This window comes from Erythrolamprus reginae, chromosome 11 (genome assembly GCF_031021105.1).
Source record: "Erythrolamprus reginae isolate rEryReg1 chromosome 11, rEryReg1.hap1, whole genome shotgun sequence".
NCBI classification, from domain to species: Eukaryota; Metazoa; Chordata; class Lepidosauria; order Squamata; family Dipsadidae; genus Erythrolamprus; species Erythrolamprus reginae.
This window is the reverse complement of record NC_091960.1, coordinates 31,964,694-31,982,737: the sequence shown is the minus strand read 5'-3', so window position 1 is coordinate 31,982,737 and position 18,044 is coordinate 31,964,694. Positions and strand designations below refer to the sequence as shown.

Genomic DNA, 18,044 nt, shown 5'->3' with positions numbered 1-18,044 from the left:
GAAAAGCCAGGTCTTAACGGCTTTCCGGAAGATCGGTTGGGAGGAGATTCCATAGGGTCGGAGCCACCACAGAGAAGGCTCTTCCCCGAGGTCCCGCCAACCGACATTGTTTGGCAGACAGGACCTGGAGAAGGCTGGCTCTGCAGGCCCTTACTTGCCGCAATGAGGTACGAAGGGGGAGGCGGTCCCATGAGGCAGCGTTTTGAATTGTGACTTGGAACGTATATATTTGTATTTGTGTGTGTGTCTAAATGTGCATAAAGACATTGGGTAAACCAGTGTTTCCCAACCTTGGCAACTTGAAGATATCTGGACTTCAACTCCCACTAGTCAGGAGTGGGATTTGGGAGTGGGGGTTTTCCAACTGCACAGAATCTTAGCTAGAAGTTCTCCCGAACCCCTGCGAACCCCCAGCAGCGAACCCCTGCAATAATTCCAGCATTGCCCACTTTGCTGATTCTTGAGCTGTGACATTAATGAGCGGGCTTCCTTGATTGTCTCAACCCATCTCTTGCAGGACAATGTGGATCTGACCAAAGCCGTTGTCATGGGCCATTCTTTCGGAGGCGCGACAGCTATGCTAGCTCTGGTCAAAGAAGCCCAGTTTAAGTGAGTATCTTCCAAAACGTCTTTTTAAAAAAAATAAAGAAAATTTATTTATTTATTTATTTATTTATTTATTTATTTATTTATTTATTTATTTATTGGATTTGTATGCCGCCCCTCTCCGGAGACTCGGAGCGGCTAACAGCAACAATAAAACAGTGTACAATAGTAACCTAATACTAAAAACGATTAAAAACCCATTAATATAAAAACCAAACATACATACAGACATACCATGCATAGAATTGTAGAGGCCTAGGGGGAAAGAATATCTCAGTTCCCCCATGCCTGATGGCAGAGGTGGGTTTTAAGAAGCTTACGAAAGGCAAGGAGGGTGGGGGCAATTCTAATCTCTGGGGGGAGCTGGTTCCAGAGGGCCGGGGCTGCCACAGAGAAGGCTCTTCCCCTGGGTCCCGCCAAACGACATTGTTTAGTTGACGGGACCCGGAGAAGACCCACTCTGTGGGACCTAACTGGTCGCTGGGATTCGTGCAGCAGAAGGCGGTCCCTGAGATAATCTGGTCCGGTGCCATGAAGGGCTTTATAGGTCATAACCAACACTTTGAATTGTGATCGGAAACTGATCGGCAACCAATGCAGACTGCGGAGTGTTGGTGTGACATGGGCATATTTGGGAAAGCCCATGATTGCTCTCGCAACTGCATTCTGCACCATCTGAAGTTTCCGAACACTCTTCAAAGGTAGCCCCATGTAGAGAGCATTACAGTAGTCGAGCCTCGAGGTGATGAGGGCATGAGTGACTGTGAGCAGTGAGTCCCAGTCCAAGTAGGGTCGCAACTGGTGCACAAGGTGAACCAATGAAATTGCAACCTCATCATGGCTCCTTTGTCATTTGTTATTAATAAGCTCAAAGAGACAATGACATAGGAGCCATGATGGCACAGTGGTTAGAATGCAGTATTGCAGGTTAGCCCTCTGCTAGCTACGAGCAGTTTGAATCTCACTAGGCTCAAGGTTGACTCATCCTTCCATCCTTCCAAGATCGATAAAACGAGGACTCCGATTTATGGGGGGCAATATACTGACTTTGTAAACTACTTAGATTAGGCATGTAAACCAACCATCTAAATGTTGCTATGTGTGGGAAGCCGAGGTTTTGGTTTCCTGCTAAACTAAGTGCCCTGTGCTTATTTTCTTTTTTTTTCTTTTTTTAAAATAATCTTTATTAAATATTTACATTAAAAAGAACCATAAAAACCATAAAAACAATAATGTGACGCAACTTACAAAACATATAAAAACATAAGCATATATAAACTTTTATATTTACAAATATATATCAGATCTTAAACACTCAATGATTTACACAAACGTCAACCATCCCATTGCCCTTATAGCCTACTTGTATAAGCCTGGTAACATATCATACTTTAATATAATTTATGTTTAATTTTCTATTTCCAAATCATAATATTTTTATAACTATAGATTATTATTATTAATAATAATAATAATAATAATAACAACAATAACAATAACAACAATAACACCAAAACAACAACAACAACAACAATAATAACAATAACAATAATAACAATAACAAAGCAACAACAACAATAATAATAATAATAATAATAATAATAATAATAATAATAATAATAATACAACACAGCAAACAATATCACCCTGCTGGATTTTACCGTGTATATTTCATCACCAGTCGGGCGCTTCCCAAGCACCTAGGACTGCGTGATGTAGTGGCGAATTATGTGTACCGACCCCAGTAAAGTGGCCTTTTGCAGTTGACAGATGGAGATTTTGTCAATCCTTTGGCACTGTACCCAGCATGCCAAGGCACATTAAATTATTATTATGGAGACCTCACCTACAAAAAGATATTAACAAAATTGAACGGGTCCAAAGACGGGCTACAAGAATGGTGGAAGGTCTTAAGTATAAAACGTATCATGAAAGACTTCATGAACTCCATCTGTATAGTCTGGAGGACAGAAGGAAAAGGGGGGACATGATCGAAACATTTAAATAGGTTAAAGGGTTAAATAAGGTCCAGGAGGGAAGTGTTTTTAATGGGAAAGTGAACACAAGAACAAGGGGACACAATCTGAAGTTAGTTGGGGGAAAGATCAAAAGCAACGTGAGAAAATATTATTTTACTTAAAGAGTAGTAGATGCTTGGAACAAACTTCCAGCTGACATGGTTGGTAAATCCACAATCACTGAATGTAAACATGCCTGGGATAAACATATATCCATCATAAGATAAAATATATATGAAATAATATAAGGGCAGACTAGATGGACCATGAGGTATTTTTCTGCCGTCAATCTTCTATGTTTCTATTATTATTATTATTATTAGTAGTAGTAGTAGTAGTAGTAGTAGTAGTAGTACAGTGGTATCTCTACCTAAGAACGCCTCTACTTAAGAACTTTTCTAGATAAGAACCGGGTGTTCAAGATTTTTTTGCCTCTTCTTAAGAACCATTTTATACTTAAGAACACGAACCCGGAAAAATTTCCCAGGAAATTTGAGAGCGGCACGAAAGCCCGGCCAGTTTCCTGCCCTTCCCCCTGGGTTTCTCTCTGGCGCAGTATATGGGGGGGCGTGTGCTCCTCCTTGACGCCTCTTTTTTTTTTTCCCAGCCTTAAAGTTTTGGATTTTTTGGACTCCCCTCCCTTCTCCTTCTTCCTTCGGCAGCGACTCTCCTCCTCTTCTTCCTCCTCCTCCTCCCCCCACCCAAATTCCAAGCTTTTATTTCTTTCCTAATGGGTTTGCACGCATTATTTGCTTTTACATTGATTCCTATGGGAAAAATTGCTTCTACTTACAAACTTTTCTACTTAAGAACCTGGTCACCGAATGAATTAAGTTCTTTAGAGCAGTGTTTCCCAACCTTGGCAACTTGAAGATATTTGGACTTCAACTTCAAGAATTCCCCAGCCAGCGAATGCTGGCTGGCGAATTCTGGGAGTTGAAGTCCAAATATCTTCAAGTTGCCAAGGTTGGGAAACACTGCTTTAGAGGTACCACTGTAGTAGTGTTTGTTTGTTTGTTTGTTTTGTCCAATACACAATGAGGGTTTTAGTGGGTATATATCTATATACACATAATAAAATACAGTACATGATGAAGGTTATAGAGGAGATACTCATAGTAAAATATATCTAAGAAATAATAGAAAAGAAGATACAGCAATAGAACATATCAATGAAAGAATAGAAGAAGAGATAGAGGAATAGAAGAAAGGTATAGGTGATATAGGAGAGCAATAGGACAGGGGGCGGAAGGCACTCTAGTACACTTGTACTTGCCCCTTACTGACCTCGTAGGAATCTGGATAGGTCAACCATAGATAATCTAAGGGTAAAGTGTTGGGGGTTTGGGGATGACACTATGGAGTCCGGTAATGAGTTCCACGCTTCAACAACTCGGTTACTGAAGTCACATTTTTTTTACAGTCACGTTTGGTGTGGTTAATATTAAGTTTAAATCTGTTGTGTGCTCTTGTGTTGTTGTGGTTGAAGCTGAAGTAGTCGCCGACAGGCAGGACGTTGCAGCATATGATCTTGTGGGCAATACTTAGATCTTGTTTAAGGCGTCTTAGTTCTAAATAGTTCTTAGTAATAGTAGTATGACTATTATTATGGGTATTATTATTATTATTATTATTATTATTATTATTATTATTATTATTTTCCTCCTATAGATGCGCTGTTGCCCTTGATGCATGGATGCTTCCTTTGGAGCATTCTGTTTACCCAAAAGTCACCAAGCCGGTGCTCTTTATCAACACGGAGTCGTTCCAGACCGCGGATAGCGTGGCCAAGATGAAAAAAATCTGTGCCACCAGCAGCGAAAGCAAGATCATCACAATCCTGTGAGTCTGCCTGGTTTCTCCAACTATGATCGACGACGCCTTTGCCGTAGAGGTAGTAGAGGGTGCACGATCAGAGGAAGTGTCGGTTCACAGATTATAGACACACAAACCCACCGCCTCTCCCTGCAGGCTCACAGCCTAAGAAGATGTGACGCCAGGAATAAGAGGGAGGGGGAAGGAAGGGAGGGGGGGGTTAAAAATAAGGTGGTATATGAAATGAGAAAGAGGAAGAGACCATTTAGGGGAATGAAAGGGGGGGATTTGGTAAGGAAAAGATTCATGTATATATTTTATTTTTATTTATTTATTTATTCATTTGTCCAATACACAAATACATAGGAAGAATAATAGACATGTAGTAATATATATAAGGGTAAAAGTGAACTTAGAGGAGAGGATATATGAAAGGAAGAGAATATATATGATAAGCGAGAGAAAGGAAAGACAATTGGACAGGGGACGAAAGGCACACCAGTGCACTTATGTACGCCCCTTATTTTATTTATTTTGTCCAATACATAATGTAGGTTTCAGAGGATATAATCAGAGTGAAATATATCAGTGGAAAGATTAGAAGAAAAGATATAGGAAGAATACGGAAGAAATACTAGAGTTCATAAACATATGCCTGTAGTTAGTAGAAATATAAGAGAAGTATTAGGAGAGGGGACGGAAGGCAACCAAGAACAGCGTGGATTAGCAAAGCTGGCAGGGTGGCATCCTTGGAAAATAGCCCCCTTTTTAATTTGAAAAATCGTATAAAATTAATTTGGGATTTGACGTCGCCTAAAAACCAGGGAATATTTTTGACTCGGGAGGTGAAACGAATGCAAACTGGCCCCTTAAAACGGAGAGCCTTTGGAAGGGAGATGTTACCAGATGGTGTGTGTTTGTGTGTGTGAGTGTGTGTGTCTGTATGTGTCTGGTTTACCACCACCACCACCTCCCCATACTGGGGCTGAAGGATGACACTCTTGCGGAATGGTTTTGACGCTCATTTCAAGCAGGAAGGCAAAGACAGCATCAAGTCTGCTGCTTAAAATAGCACTGGCAAAGCTGTTTGGGCTGATTTTTGGAGGAGGAGGAGGAGGAGGAAGTCTCGCTAAACAGACAGAATCCCTTGTCCAAAAATTTCCTATAGAGTTGCTTTATCTGCAGACAATGGATGGCTGTGTGAAGATGAGAAAAACACATTGTTTTCTTTCTTTTTTTCTTTCTTTCTTTCTTTCCTTCCTCCTTTCCTTCCTTCTTTTCTCTCCTGTCCCTTCCTTTCTTTTCTTTTTATTTGTTTAGCAGAGTGATGGCGTTCGGGAAAAAACTGTTCTTGTGTCTAGTTGTTCTGTTGTGAAGTCACGGATGGGGTTCTAATTTACCTCACTGCTGGTTTCCTTCCCCTAAGCCTTTGCGCATACACACACAGACACAACGCCAAAAAAATCCAGAAAAAATAAAGCCAAAAACAAGATGGCAACCCCATGCACAGTCCCGGAAACTCGGCTTCTGCACATGCTCAGAATATATATATTTTTTAAAGATGGCAGTGCCCACAGACTGGCACTGACTGAGCCAGTTCTGTGATGTCATCATGACATCACCAGCGGGTTGCTACCAGTTCGGGCGAACCAGTTCAAACTGAGAGGAACCCACCTCTGAGTGAAGCGCTCTGTAGCGTTGTTTTGAGTCGATGGAGAGGGGCGGCATACAAATCCAATTAATAATAGAATAGAATAGAATAGAATTTTTATTGGCCAAGTGTGATTGGACACACAAGGAATTTGTCTTGGTGCATATGCTCTCATCATACATAAAATAAAATATACATTTGTCAAGAATCATGTGGTATGACACTTAATGATTGTCATAGGGGTCAAATAAGCAATGAAGAAGCAATATTAATAAAAATCTTAGGATATAAGCAACAAGTTACAGTCATACAGTCAACATGGGAGGAAATGGGTGATAGGAATGATGAGAAAAACTAGTAGAATAGAAGTGCAGATTTAGTAGAAAGTCTGACAGTGTTGAGGGAATTATTTGTTTAGCAGAGTGATGGCGTTTGGGAAAAAACTGTTCTTGTGTCTAGTTGTCTTGCTGTGCACTGCTCTGTAGCGACGTTTTGAGGGTAGGAGTTGAAACAGTTTGTGTCCAGGATGTGAGGGGTCAGTAAATATTTTCCCCACCCTCTTTTTGACTCGTGCAGTCTACAGGTCCTCAATGGAAGGCAGGTTGGCAGCCATTGTTTTTTCTGCAGTTCTGATTCTCCTCTGAAGTCTGTGTCGGTCTTGTTGGGTTGCAGCACCAAACCAGACAGTGATAGAGGTGCAGATGACAGACTCAGTGATTCCTCTGTAGAACTGTATCAGCAGCTCCTTGGGCAGTTTGAGCTTCCTGAGCTGGCGCAGAAAGAACATATAAATTAATAAATTTGAGAGATGTCCTATCTTTGGACCTGGGGATCTATTTTAAATCCTGTTTTTCTCAGTGATTCACTTGTAACGTTGATATATTTTTCCTTCTAGGGGTACCGTCCACCAGAGTCAGACGGATTTTACCTTCCTTGCCGGAAACCTTGTCAATAAGGTCTACAAGACAAGGGGCACCACAGATCCCCACAAAGGCCTGGATATCACCAACCAGGCTGCTCTCGCTTTCTTACAAAAGCATCTCCGTAAGTCAAAATCATTATCATTATTATCATTATTATTATTATTATTATTATTATTATTATTATTATGTCAATACAACACAGCAAACGAGATCACTAAGCTGGATTTCGTATTTCATCACCAGTCCGGCGCTTCCCGCTAAAAATAGGTCAAAAATTCCCCAAAAGAGAGATGTTGCCATGTGACGGACTGGCAAAGACACCACCGGAGCCGTCCTGCGCAAATTGCACATTTCACGGGGACCTACCGGAACAGCGCACCCTAGCGCACTGGTAGGAACCCACCACTAGTTTGGAGAACCGGCAAATACCACCTCTGGCTGGCCCCAGAGTGGGGCGGGGATGGAGATTTTGCGTTATCCTTCCCTTGCCACGCCAACCAAGCCACGCCCACAGAACCATTAGTAATAAAAGTTGGATTTAATCGCTGATTCCTATCCATTGTTTCTTGCCCTGCCTCCAGGTGCTTTGGAAAAATAGGTTGACCCCTCTTCTTTGTAGCAGCTCCTTAGGCATTGGAGCACTGCTATCATGTCCCTTCTCATCCTTCTTTTCATTAAACTAGACCTACCCAATTCCTGCAACCATTCTTCGTATGATTTAGTCTCCAGACATCTCCTAATCATCTTCATTGCTTTTTCCTGCACTCTTTCTAGCGCCTCAACTTCTTTTTATATTGTGATGACCAGAACTGGATGTAGTATTTCAAGCACAATCTTGCTAAGGCATTGTAGAATGCTCCAAAAAAAAAAAAGGGGGGGGAGGACACTTAAACAACACAATATAACTCTAAGTAAATCAAACTTCTGTGAAATCAAACTGTCCACTTAGGAAGCAACACTGATTGGCAATCAACTTCACATGCTGTTGTGCACATTCAACTTTGTACAGAACAAAGTATTCAATGAGAATATTTCATTCATTCAGATTTAGGATGTGTTCTCTGAGTGTCCCCTTTATTTTTTTTTGAGCAGTATATTGTAGTACTAAACGTGAACTTGATTCTATCCCTCTGTTAATGCAGCCTAGAACTGTGTTGACTTTTTTTTGCAGCTGCACACTGGTGGCTCATATTTAAGAGACTGTGCACTAGGACTCCAAGATCCTTCTCACAGTTACTAGTATGGAGCAAAGTGACAGAAATAGAGATAAATTACAGCCCGAGTGGACCATAATAATTTCTGAGAGTCGATGGATTAAAAGAAAGAAAATCTGCTTTCAAATGAAATTTCTTTTATTACAAAAACAATAAAATATAAGGAATGCCTTGGGAGGCATATGAGATGCGTGCTACATCACGGCAGCTAACAGAGAATATATCAGACAATATGGAGAATCTCAACAAGATGGAAATGATACATGAATGATGTGGCTGGATTTTACATCATAATTGGTGGAGCTAATACAAACACACACTGTTAACTATTTAATTACTAAACAACACTGAATGACTCAGAATGTCTCTGGGGCTGTCAATACTCAGCGTGACACAAAGTACCACCGTTTCACCAGTTTGCCTTCTCCTGTGCGCTTACCCTGTGTAGTATAGTAACTCTTTTATGATATTCTATTTCTAGAAAGTGTCCCAAGATCCCTTTAAAATTCCAAATAGGTCCAAATGATGGGAAAGGTGTTCTACCTCCTATTGAATTTTACTGCGCAACGTACTTGAGGACTCAAAAATGATCTGGGTGGTGACAGTTAATCTTTAGAACTTGGCCCCACCGTAGCCTCTTGACGCCCTAACACTTTTGATTTCTCCATCTAGAGCTCAAAGAAGATTTTGACCAGTGGGATAATCTTCTGGAAGGCATAGGCGACTCGGTGGTCCCGGATAGCCCCTTGGCAAAGTCTAGCCTCTAGGCAAGAAATATCTCACCCCAAAGTCTTTTGGGGGCATCTTCTGGATTTGATTTCCCCCCCCCTTCCTTTTAAGGGGATGGGAAGCATCCTTGATATGAAATTGCTCTCCAGATGTTGGACATTCTGCAGAATTGCTCTTCGTGATGATGGACATGTTGCTGGGACCTCCTGATATGAAGGCTTCACTTCTTTAGTTATTGCCTTAAATGTGCCTCTCCTTCTACCAGGACTACAGCAAGAGCTTGAGAAAAAGACGGCTCTAATTGGGAGTCAAGAAATTGAAATAATTCGGGGTGGGTGGAGGTCTAATCCTCAGGGGAATCTGCTTGCACTTTAAAATAAAATATAGCAGGAAAAACTACAGAATTTGCTGCCTTGCTATCCTGATTACCGTATTTTCGGAGTATAAGATGCACCAGAGAATAAGATGCGCCTTAGTTTGGGGGAAGGTGTTCTGTCTGGGTTTTCCCAGACCTCAACACCAACTGAAAAAACAGCCAGACACTCTGGTAAAAGCCAAAAGTATTTTATAGCTGGAAAAAATAAGCACAAAGGAAAACCTGTCTTCACAACAGACAGGCTATAATACGTTACAGCAGGGTCCTGATGTCCAGTCAATACCACAAGCTTCTTGCTGGCACCCCCCCCCCAAGGTTTCAATAGTCCAAGGTACAAACCAGGATTGTAAGCCACCAAAGTTCACAGACAGGTCTCACGAATCTCCAAGATAAAACTCCACAAGCCAGGAAGGGTGGGTCCGCCTTTTATCCTTTCCCAAGAGCACCACACCCAAACCCAGCTGTGACCTCTAATGCTGGAAATACTTAGCCAATTGAGTCCGTCTCTGATTAGCTCTCCTTTGTCGCATATCTATGATGTCTTGAGCATTTTCCCCTAAGGAATCCAGGCTGCTTGCTGGGGAGAGCTCCCCCTGGTGGGACTCTGGCTGTCCTTCTTCTTCAGCCTGGGATTCCTCTTCCTCGTCAGTCTGCACCTCCTGTTCCTCAGCCTCTCCCTCTGAGCTGGAAACCGACAGAAGGTCAGCCATTCCCGGAGGGGTCCCAGACTGAACCACAACAGAAGGAAAAAAGGTGGAGGGGGGAGCTAACTACCAGGTATTCATCTGGCTAGCGTCCTTAGCCTGTTTAGCTTCAGCACATTATTTTACCCCCTGGTTAGGGCTGGAAAAAACCTTTTTCAGAGGGAGTAGGAGTGAAAACAAGCCTGCAAAGACTTATGTGCTCTTAGGGCTGGAAAAACCGCTTCGGAGGGAGTAGGAAGCCAGGAAGATCATAAAGACCTCATTAGAGCTGCAAAAAAAAAAGCTTCAAAAAAGCTACATTCAAAGTATAAGACTCACCCCTTAGAAACTGTTCTGCCGGCGTGTTTCAACCGCCCGTAATTACAGGGTAATTAGTCCAGGAAGACACACACCACACGATAAAAGGAAAACCCAAAAGTTTTTATCAACCGAAAAACAGAAACAGCTCCCTTTTTAAATGTCAAAGGGATTTTCTGGTACACACAAGGCACAGGTTAAATGCAGTCCAATTGCTCACCCAATAACTGGAAAATTGAGTCCAATTCTAACGTCCAGAGAGTCCACACACAATCTTGAACAGCCCCAAAACCACGATCTTGACGAAACAATGAATCAGATAAACTGCCATGAGGCTAAAACACCAGGTTGCACTTTTATCTGTAGCACTAATTACAGCAGCCCCACCCAACCACAGGTGGCCTCATTTTCTCTTGTAATAATCCTTCAGTTGTTGTCTCCTATGCATCACTCTACGCATGCGTGGGTGTGTCATTAATTCTTGTTCAGAATCCAAGGATGATACAGATGATTGATCTCCTGCTGGGCTGTCTGCCAAACTCCCCTCTTCCCTGTCACTCACGCTTCCTTGGTCAGAGGAGGCTTCGTCGGCAGATTCCATCGGGAGCAAAACAGGCCTGCAGCATGTGGATGTTTCCCCCACATCCACCTGCACATTCCTTGGGGCAGAAGCTGGGACAGAGCTAACCACAACAGAAACTAGACCTAGAAAGCTTAGAACTACGACGCCTCAAACATGATCTAAGCATAGCCCACAATATCACATTTAATTTATTAGATTTTTATGCCGCCCCTTTCCGTAGACTCGGATATCCTCCCTGTCAACGACTACTTCAGCTTCAACCACAACAACACAAGAGCACACAACAGATTCAAGCTTAATGTTTACCGCTCCAAACTTGACTGCAAAAAATATGACTTTAGTAATCGAGTTGTCGATGCATGGAACTCTTTACCAAACTGTGGTGTCATCCCCTAACCCCCAAAATTTTACCCTTAGACTATCCACGGTTGACCTCTCCTGATTCCTAAGAGGTCAGTAAGGGGCGTGCATAAGTGCAGCAGCATGCCTTCCGTCCCCTGTCCTAATGTCTCTCTTATGTTTCTACTAGCTCCATGTATATGAACTCTATTATTCCCAATCATTATTTCTTCCATATTATTCCTAATGCTTCATCTGCTATTTTTTTTTATCGATGTATTTTATGTTTATATGCTCTGAAACCTACATTATATATTGACTGACTAACTAACTAAATAAATAAACAAACAAACAAACACACAGTCCATCTAGTCTGCCCTTATACTATTTTCTGTATTTTATCTTAGGATGGATATATCTTTATCCTAGGCATGTTTAAATTCAGTTACTGTGGATTTACCTAAAACATCTGCTGGAAGTTTGCTCCATGCATCTACTACTCTTTCAGTAAAGTAATACTTTCTCACCTTGCTGCTGATCTTTCCCCCAACTAACCTCAGATTGTGCCCGTCTAAGGAGAAGGGCAGCATAAAAATCAATCAAACAAACAAACAAACAAATAAATAATAAACTAAAATAAACTAAAATAATAAAATAAAATAATAAAATAATAAAATAAAATAAAATAAACCAAGCCTGACAAATTGAGCTTCTCAACAAAAGGCGGTTCAGCCGTTTCCCTTTTTAGCTGCACCAGAGGACGCTAAGTCCCGTTTCCAATCTGCCTTCGCGTTGCTGGGGATTTGTTCTGACAGCCGCACAATTGTTCAGGGAATCTGTTGTGTCTTGTCCCGTCTATCCTCAGGGCGGCCGTGACGTGCTCGAGGAAGGCACGCTGCTTCAAAGGAAGCCAATTCAAATGTGGTTACATAACGAGAAGATGGAAGGAAGGTGCATCAGGGCATCCAAAGCAGATGACATGGTTACCCCCCGGAGGGGTCTTATTTTATTTTATTTATTTATTTATTTTTTATTTATCTATTTATCTATTTATCTATTTATCTATTTATCTATCTATCTATCTATCTATCTATCTATCTATCTATCTATCTATCTATCTATCTATCTATCTATCTATCTATTTATTTATTTAGCCCAATCCATAATAATACACAATGAAGGTTATAGTGGATATACTCGAAGTGTAATATATCAAGGAGAGAATAGAGGAGAAAATATAGGAATAAAATACAGTGATACCTCATCTTACAAACCCCTCGTCATACAAACTTTTCGAGATACAAACCCAGGGTTTAAGATTTTTTTGCCTCTTCTTCCAAACTATTTTCACCTTACAAACCCACCGCCGCCGCTTCCGTTGCCAGCGAAGCGCCCGTTTTTGCGCTGCTGCGATTCCCCTGAGGCTCCCCTCCATGGGAAACCCAACCTCGGGACTTCCGTCTTTTTGCAGTGCTGCAGGGGAATCCCAGCAGAGGAATCCCAGCATCGCAAAAACGGCCACTTCGCTGGCAACGGAAGTCCGGAGGTGGGGTTTCCCAGCGAGGGGAGCCTCAGTGAAATTGCAGCATCGCAAAAACACAGAAGTCCGGAGGTGGGGTTTCCCATGCAGGGGAACCTCGGGGAAATCCCAGCAGCGCAAAAACGGGCGCTTCAGCTGGCAAAAGGGGTGAATTTTGGACTTGCACGCATTAATCGCTTTTCCATTGATTCCTATGGGAAACATTGTTTCATCTTACAAACCTTTCACCTTAAGAACCTAGCCTGGAACCAATTAAATTTGTAAGACAAGGTATCACTGTATATCAATGAGAGCATAGAAGAAAAGATATAGGGATAGAAGAGAGATGAGATACAGGAGAGACAATAGGACAGGGGACGGGAGGCACACTAGTGCGCTTATGCACTCCCCTTTAGTGCCTCTTATCTCTAGCTGTTCTGTGTAATTGTTTCTCAAAGTCGAATAAATAAATAATAAATAAATTTCAAAAACTGGAAAAAAATCAGGAAACCCCCCCCCCCAAAAAAATTCCATTTTTAAAAAAATGGTGGTGCCCATGGGCCAGCAGTGACTGAACCAGCTCCATGACATCATTGTGACATCAGCAGTGGGTTGCTAGCTACCAGTTCAGGCAAACTGGACTGAACTGGGAAGAGCCCATCTCTGCACAGTATGGCAGTGGTTTGATTTAAATAGCAGGAGTACTATTGCATTGGCTTATAAGAAATCATTCAGACGGCGGAAAATTTCTAAATGGTGAAGAATTATAGAACCATGGAATCCTAGTCCTGTTTCAAAAATGGATGATGGATTAGGAATGCTCAGGGTATATTTTGTGGCTACGCATATAACCTTTATGTTCCATTAATGGCACCATCTGTCATCCGATAAACAGAGACGCCAGTGTCTTCCACCCTTCTGCTTCTGCTCCCCAATTTTATTTGTTGCTCTCATCTGTCTGTCTATCATCTATCCATTCACTCCTCCATCTATCCGTCTCCAGCTGCTTTATTCTTTGCCTCTGCAATTTCTTTGCCCTCTCGAATGACAAAACGGCCCTGGTGAGAGTGTCAGATTACTCACACAAAGATGACCTACTAAAACTCATGAACATTTAGTAGACGGCCTTTTCGTTCTGTAGCCTCAAGCCCAAAAGAAAGGAAAAGTATGCATATGGCTGGGGGCATAGAATTTATGCAAGCAGCAGAGGTTAAGAAGGAGCAGGGCTTCATTGTTTATTTTATTTTATTTATTTGTCAAACAATTATTCATTTATTTATTTATTTATTTTGTCCAATGCACAATGAGGGATTTAGTGGGTATATATATATATATATACTGTATATATGTAGATTGTTCTGAGTTCGGGTTTTGCCCCGAGTAATATTTTGAGTGTCTATGCGACGTTTCGGTGAAATCACATTCACCATCATCAGGCTGAAGTTTCAAGCTTCGTGCTGTTGTAAATATGTAAATATGTAAATATTTACAACAGCACGAAGCTTGAAACTTCAGCCTGATGATGGTGAATGTGATTTCACCGAAACGTCGCATAGACACTCAAAATATTACACGGGGCAAAACCCGAACTCAGAACAATCTACATACATATACCCATGAAAATCTACGAAAACAAATATATATATATATACACACACACACACACACATATACACATAGTAAAATACATGATGAAGGTTATAGAGGAGATACTCATAGTAAAATATATCTAAGAAAGAATAGAAAAGAAGATATAGTAATAGAACATATCAACGAAAGAACAGAAGAAGAGATATAGGAATAGAAGAAAGGTATAGGAGATATAGGAGAGCAATAGGACAGGGGACGGAAGGCACTCTAGTGCACTTGTACTCGCCCCTTTCTGACCTCTTAGGAATCTGAATAGGTCAACCGTGGATAATCTAAGGATAAAGTGTTGGGGGTTTGGGGATGACACTATGGAGTCTGGTAACGAGTTCCATGCTTCGACAACTCGGTTTCTGAAGTCATATTTTTTACAGTCAGGTTTGGAGCGGTTAATATTAAGTTTAAATCTGTTGTGTGCTCTTGTGTTGTTGTGGTTGAAGCTGAAGTAGTCACCGACAGGCAGGACGTTGCAGTATATGATCTTGTGGGCAATACGTAGTTCATGTTTAAGGCGTCTTAGTTCTAGGCTTTCTAGGCCCAGGATTGAAAGTCTAGTCTCATAGGGTCTTCTGTTTCGAGTGGAGGAGTGAAGGGATCTTCTGGTGAAGTATCTTTGGACATTTTCCAGGGTGTTAATGTCTGAGATGCGATATGGGTTCCAAACAGACGAGCTGTATTCGAGGATGGGTCTGGCGAAAGTTTTGTAAGCTCTGGTAAGTAGTGTGAGATTGCCAGAGCAGAAGCTACATAGGATTAGGTTTACAACTCTTGAAGCCTTCTTGGCTATGTTGTTGCAGTGGGCTTTGGCACTTTAAATCTTTTGTTATTAGTATACCAAGGTCTTTAACCGAGTGGGGATGATCTGTGATAATTTGATTATTCAGTTCGTATTTGGAGTTCACATTCTTCTTCCCAATGTGTAGGACAGAGCATTTGCTAGTTGAGATTTGGAGTTGCCATGTGTTAGACCACTTAGAAACAGTGTCAAGGTCTTTTTGGAGAGTAGTTGTGTTATCGGTGGTGTTGAAGGGTTTTACATCGTCGGCGATGTAAAACTCTTTATAGGGTGATAATTTGTACATATTATACATTTGATAAATAATGACAAAAAGTACACACCAGGACAGGTACGATAGGCACAATGGTGCGCTTACGCACGCCCCTTACAGACCGCTTAGAAAGGAGGAGAGATCAATTGTAGGTAGTCTAAGGTTAAAGGTTTTGGGGTTAGGAGTAGAAACCACAGAATCAGGTAGTGCATTCCAGGCGTTGATTACTCTGTTGCTGAAGTCGTATTTTTTGCAGTCAAGTTTGGAGTGGTTGACATTTAGTTTAAAATCGATTTCGTGCGCGTGTGTTGTTGCGGTTGAAGGTGAAGTAGTCGTTAACAGGTAGGACATTTTGGTATATGATTTTATGAACTATAATTAAGTCGGAATGGAGACGACGGAGTTGTAAGTTGTCTAAACCAAGAATTTCAAGTCTGGTGGAGTAAGGTATTTTGTTGTGAGAAGAGGAGTGAAGGGCTCTTCTTGTGAAATATTTCTGGACTCTCTCAATTGTGTTGATGTCAGATATGCAATGTGGGTTCCCTACAGGCGAGCTGTATTCTAGGATTGGTCTGGCAAATGTTTTGGAAGCTCTTGTTAGCAGTTCAAAATTACCAGAGAAGAAGCTGCGAAGGATTGTGGTTGCCATCTTCTGTTTTTGGCCTTCCTCAATAGGCGACAATAATAATAATAGTTATAGTAATAGCAATAACAACAACAACAACAACAGAGTTGGAAGGGACCTTGGAGTGTGAGATTATCAGAGGATTAGGTTAACAACTCTTGAAGCCTTTTTGGCAATGTTGTCGCAGTGGGCTTTGGCACTTAGGTCATTTGATATGAGTATTCCAAGGTCTTTAATGGAGTGACAGTTGTCTGCAAGGTCTTGTTTATTCAGCTTGTATTTGGTGTTCTGATACTTTTTGCCAATGTGTAGGACAGAGCATTTTTTTGGTTGAGCTCAGTAATTTAGCTCAGTAATAGTGTGTTTGTAAAGCACAATAAGAAATTCCAAACTGGGTCAGCATTCTTTGAAAATAAGGAAGACAGCGAATTTGGACCACATCCAACAGCTGCTCCAATTTATTCCTGAAAATGCTAGGGTTTGGGTATCTCCCTCTCAACATAAGGAATCTTCTTGAGGGCTTCGGATTTGGGAAGGGATAGAGGAATATGTGTCTACTCAAAAGCAGATGTCCAGTGTGGGTGCTAAATAGCTTTGCAATCAAAAACCTCCCCCCCTTTATTTAGTTGTTTATATGTGAGAGCCACATTAAAAAAAGGTAAGAGGGTTGACCACAGCTGCATTTTGACTTTCTGGAGTCCCAACCTATGCCCCTTCTGAAAAGTAAATGCTTTTATAATTCAACAAAGTTTGTTCCTGATTAAATACACCTAGATCTAGTTTATAATGAAATGTGCATGTTGATATCTTCACTTATGTATTTATTTATTTTATTTATTCATTTGTCTAATAAACAAATACATAGGAAGAAAAATAGACATGTGATAATATAAAAGAGGGTGAAAGTGAACTTAGAGGAGAGGATATATGAAAGGAAGAGAATATATAAGATAGGTGAAAGAAAGGAAAGACAATTGGACAGGGGACGAAAGGCACACCAGTGCACTTATGTACGCCCCTTACTGGCCTCTTAGGAACCTGGAGAGGTCAATCGTGGAGAGTCTAAGGGAGAAGTGTTGGGGGTTAGGGGTTGACACAATTGAGTCCGGTAATGAGTTCCACGCTTCGATAACTCGATTGTTGAAATCATATTTTTTACAGTCAAGTTTGGCGCGGTTCGTGTTAAGTTTGAATCTGTTGCGTGCTCTTGTGTTATTGCGGTTGAAGCTGAAGTAATCATTGACCGGTAGGACGTTGCAGCATATGATCTTGTGGGCAATACTCAAATCGTGTTTTAGGTGCCGTAGTTCTAGGCTTTCAAGGCCCAGGATTGTTAGTCTATTTTCGTAGGATATTCTGTTTCGAGTGGAGGAGTGAAGGGCTCTTCTGGTGAAATATCTTTGGACATTTTCAAGGGTGTTGATGTCTGAAATGTGATCTGGGTTCCAGACAGATGAGCAGTAGTCTAGGATGGGTCTGGTAAAAGTTTTGTAGGCTCTTGTGAGTAGAGTGAGGTTGCCTGAGCAGAAGCTGCGTAGGATCAGGTTAACAACTCTAGAGGCTTTTTTGGCGATATTGTTGCAGTGGGCTTTAGCACTTAGGAAAAGGAAGGTATGTTGGAATCCTGCCCAAGCCTTTGAAGCTAAAATGGGAGAGAGAAATGTTCCATAACAATACGAAAAAGCTTTCAATGTCTTCACTTCTCTGCTAATTGATATCTTAAACAGAACCGTGACACAAATTCCAGAGAGGGCAGCTGGCTGCCTTCTCTAAGGTCTTCACACACCACCAACCTTCCCTGCGAATAGCTGGAGTCAGTCCATTAAAAGCAGGATCAGAAATAATTTATACAATTGCCATTTGGAAGATTAAAATCCAGCAAATCCCACCTTCCCAGTCTAGAAAGGGGCTCCTTTGGTCATACACTGGAGACCATACACACCATTAGT

General features: G+C 41.4%; 1 protein-coding gene across 1 annotated transcript in view; it reads left to right on the top strand.

The window, feature by feature from the left end:
- The window catches only part of PAFAH2 (platelet activating factor acetylhydrolase 2), a 36,568-nt gene extending 27,208 nt beyond the window's left edge, over nucleotides 1-9,360 (top strand). Inside the window, exons 7-10 of the mRNA XM_070764836.1 lie at nucleotides 518-609; nucleotides 4,296-4,466; nucleotides 6,986-7,134; nucleotides 8,900-9,360. Of these exons, the coding sequence (XP_070620937.1) occupies nucleotides 518-609; nucleotides 4,296-4,466; nucleotides 6,986-7,134; nucleotides 8,900-8,994 (507 nt within the window). The 3' untranslated portion in view covers nucleotides 8,995-9,360. The remainder of the gene's footprint in view (nucleotides 1-517; nucleotides 610-4,295; nucleotides 4,467-6,985; nucleotides 7,135-8,899) is intronic.
- The last annotated feature ends 8,684 nt before the right edge of the window (nucleotides 9,361-18,044 follow it).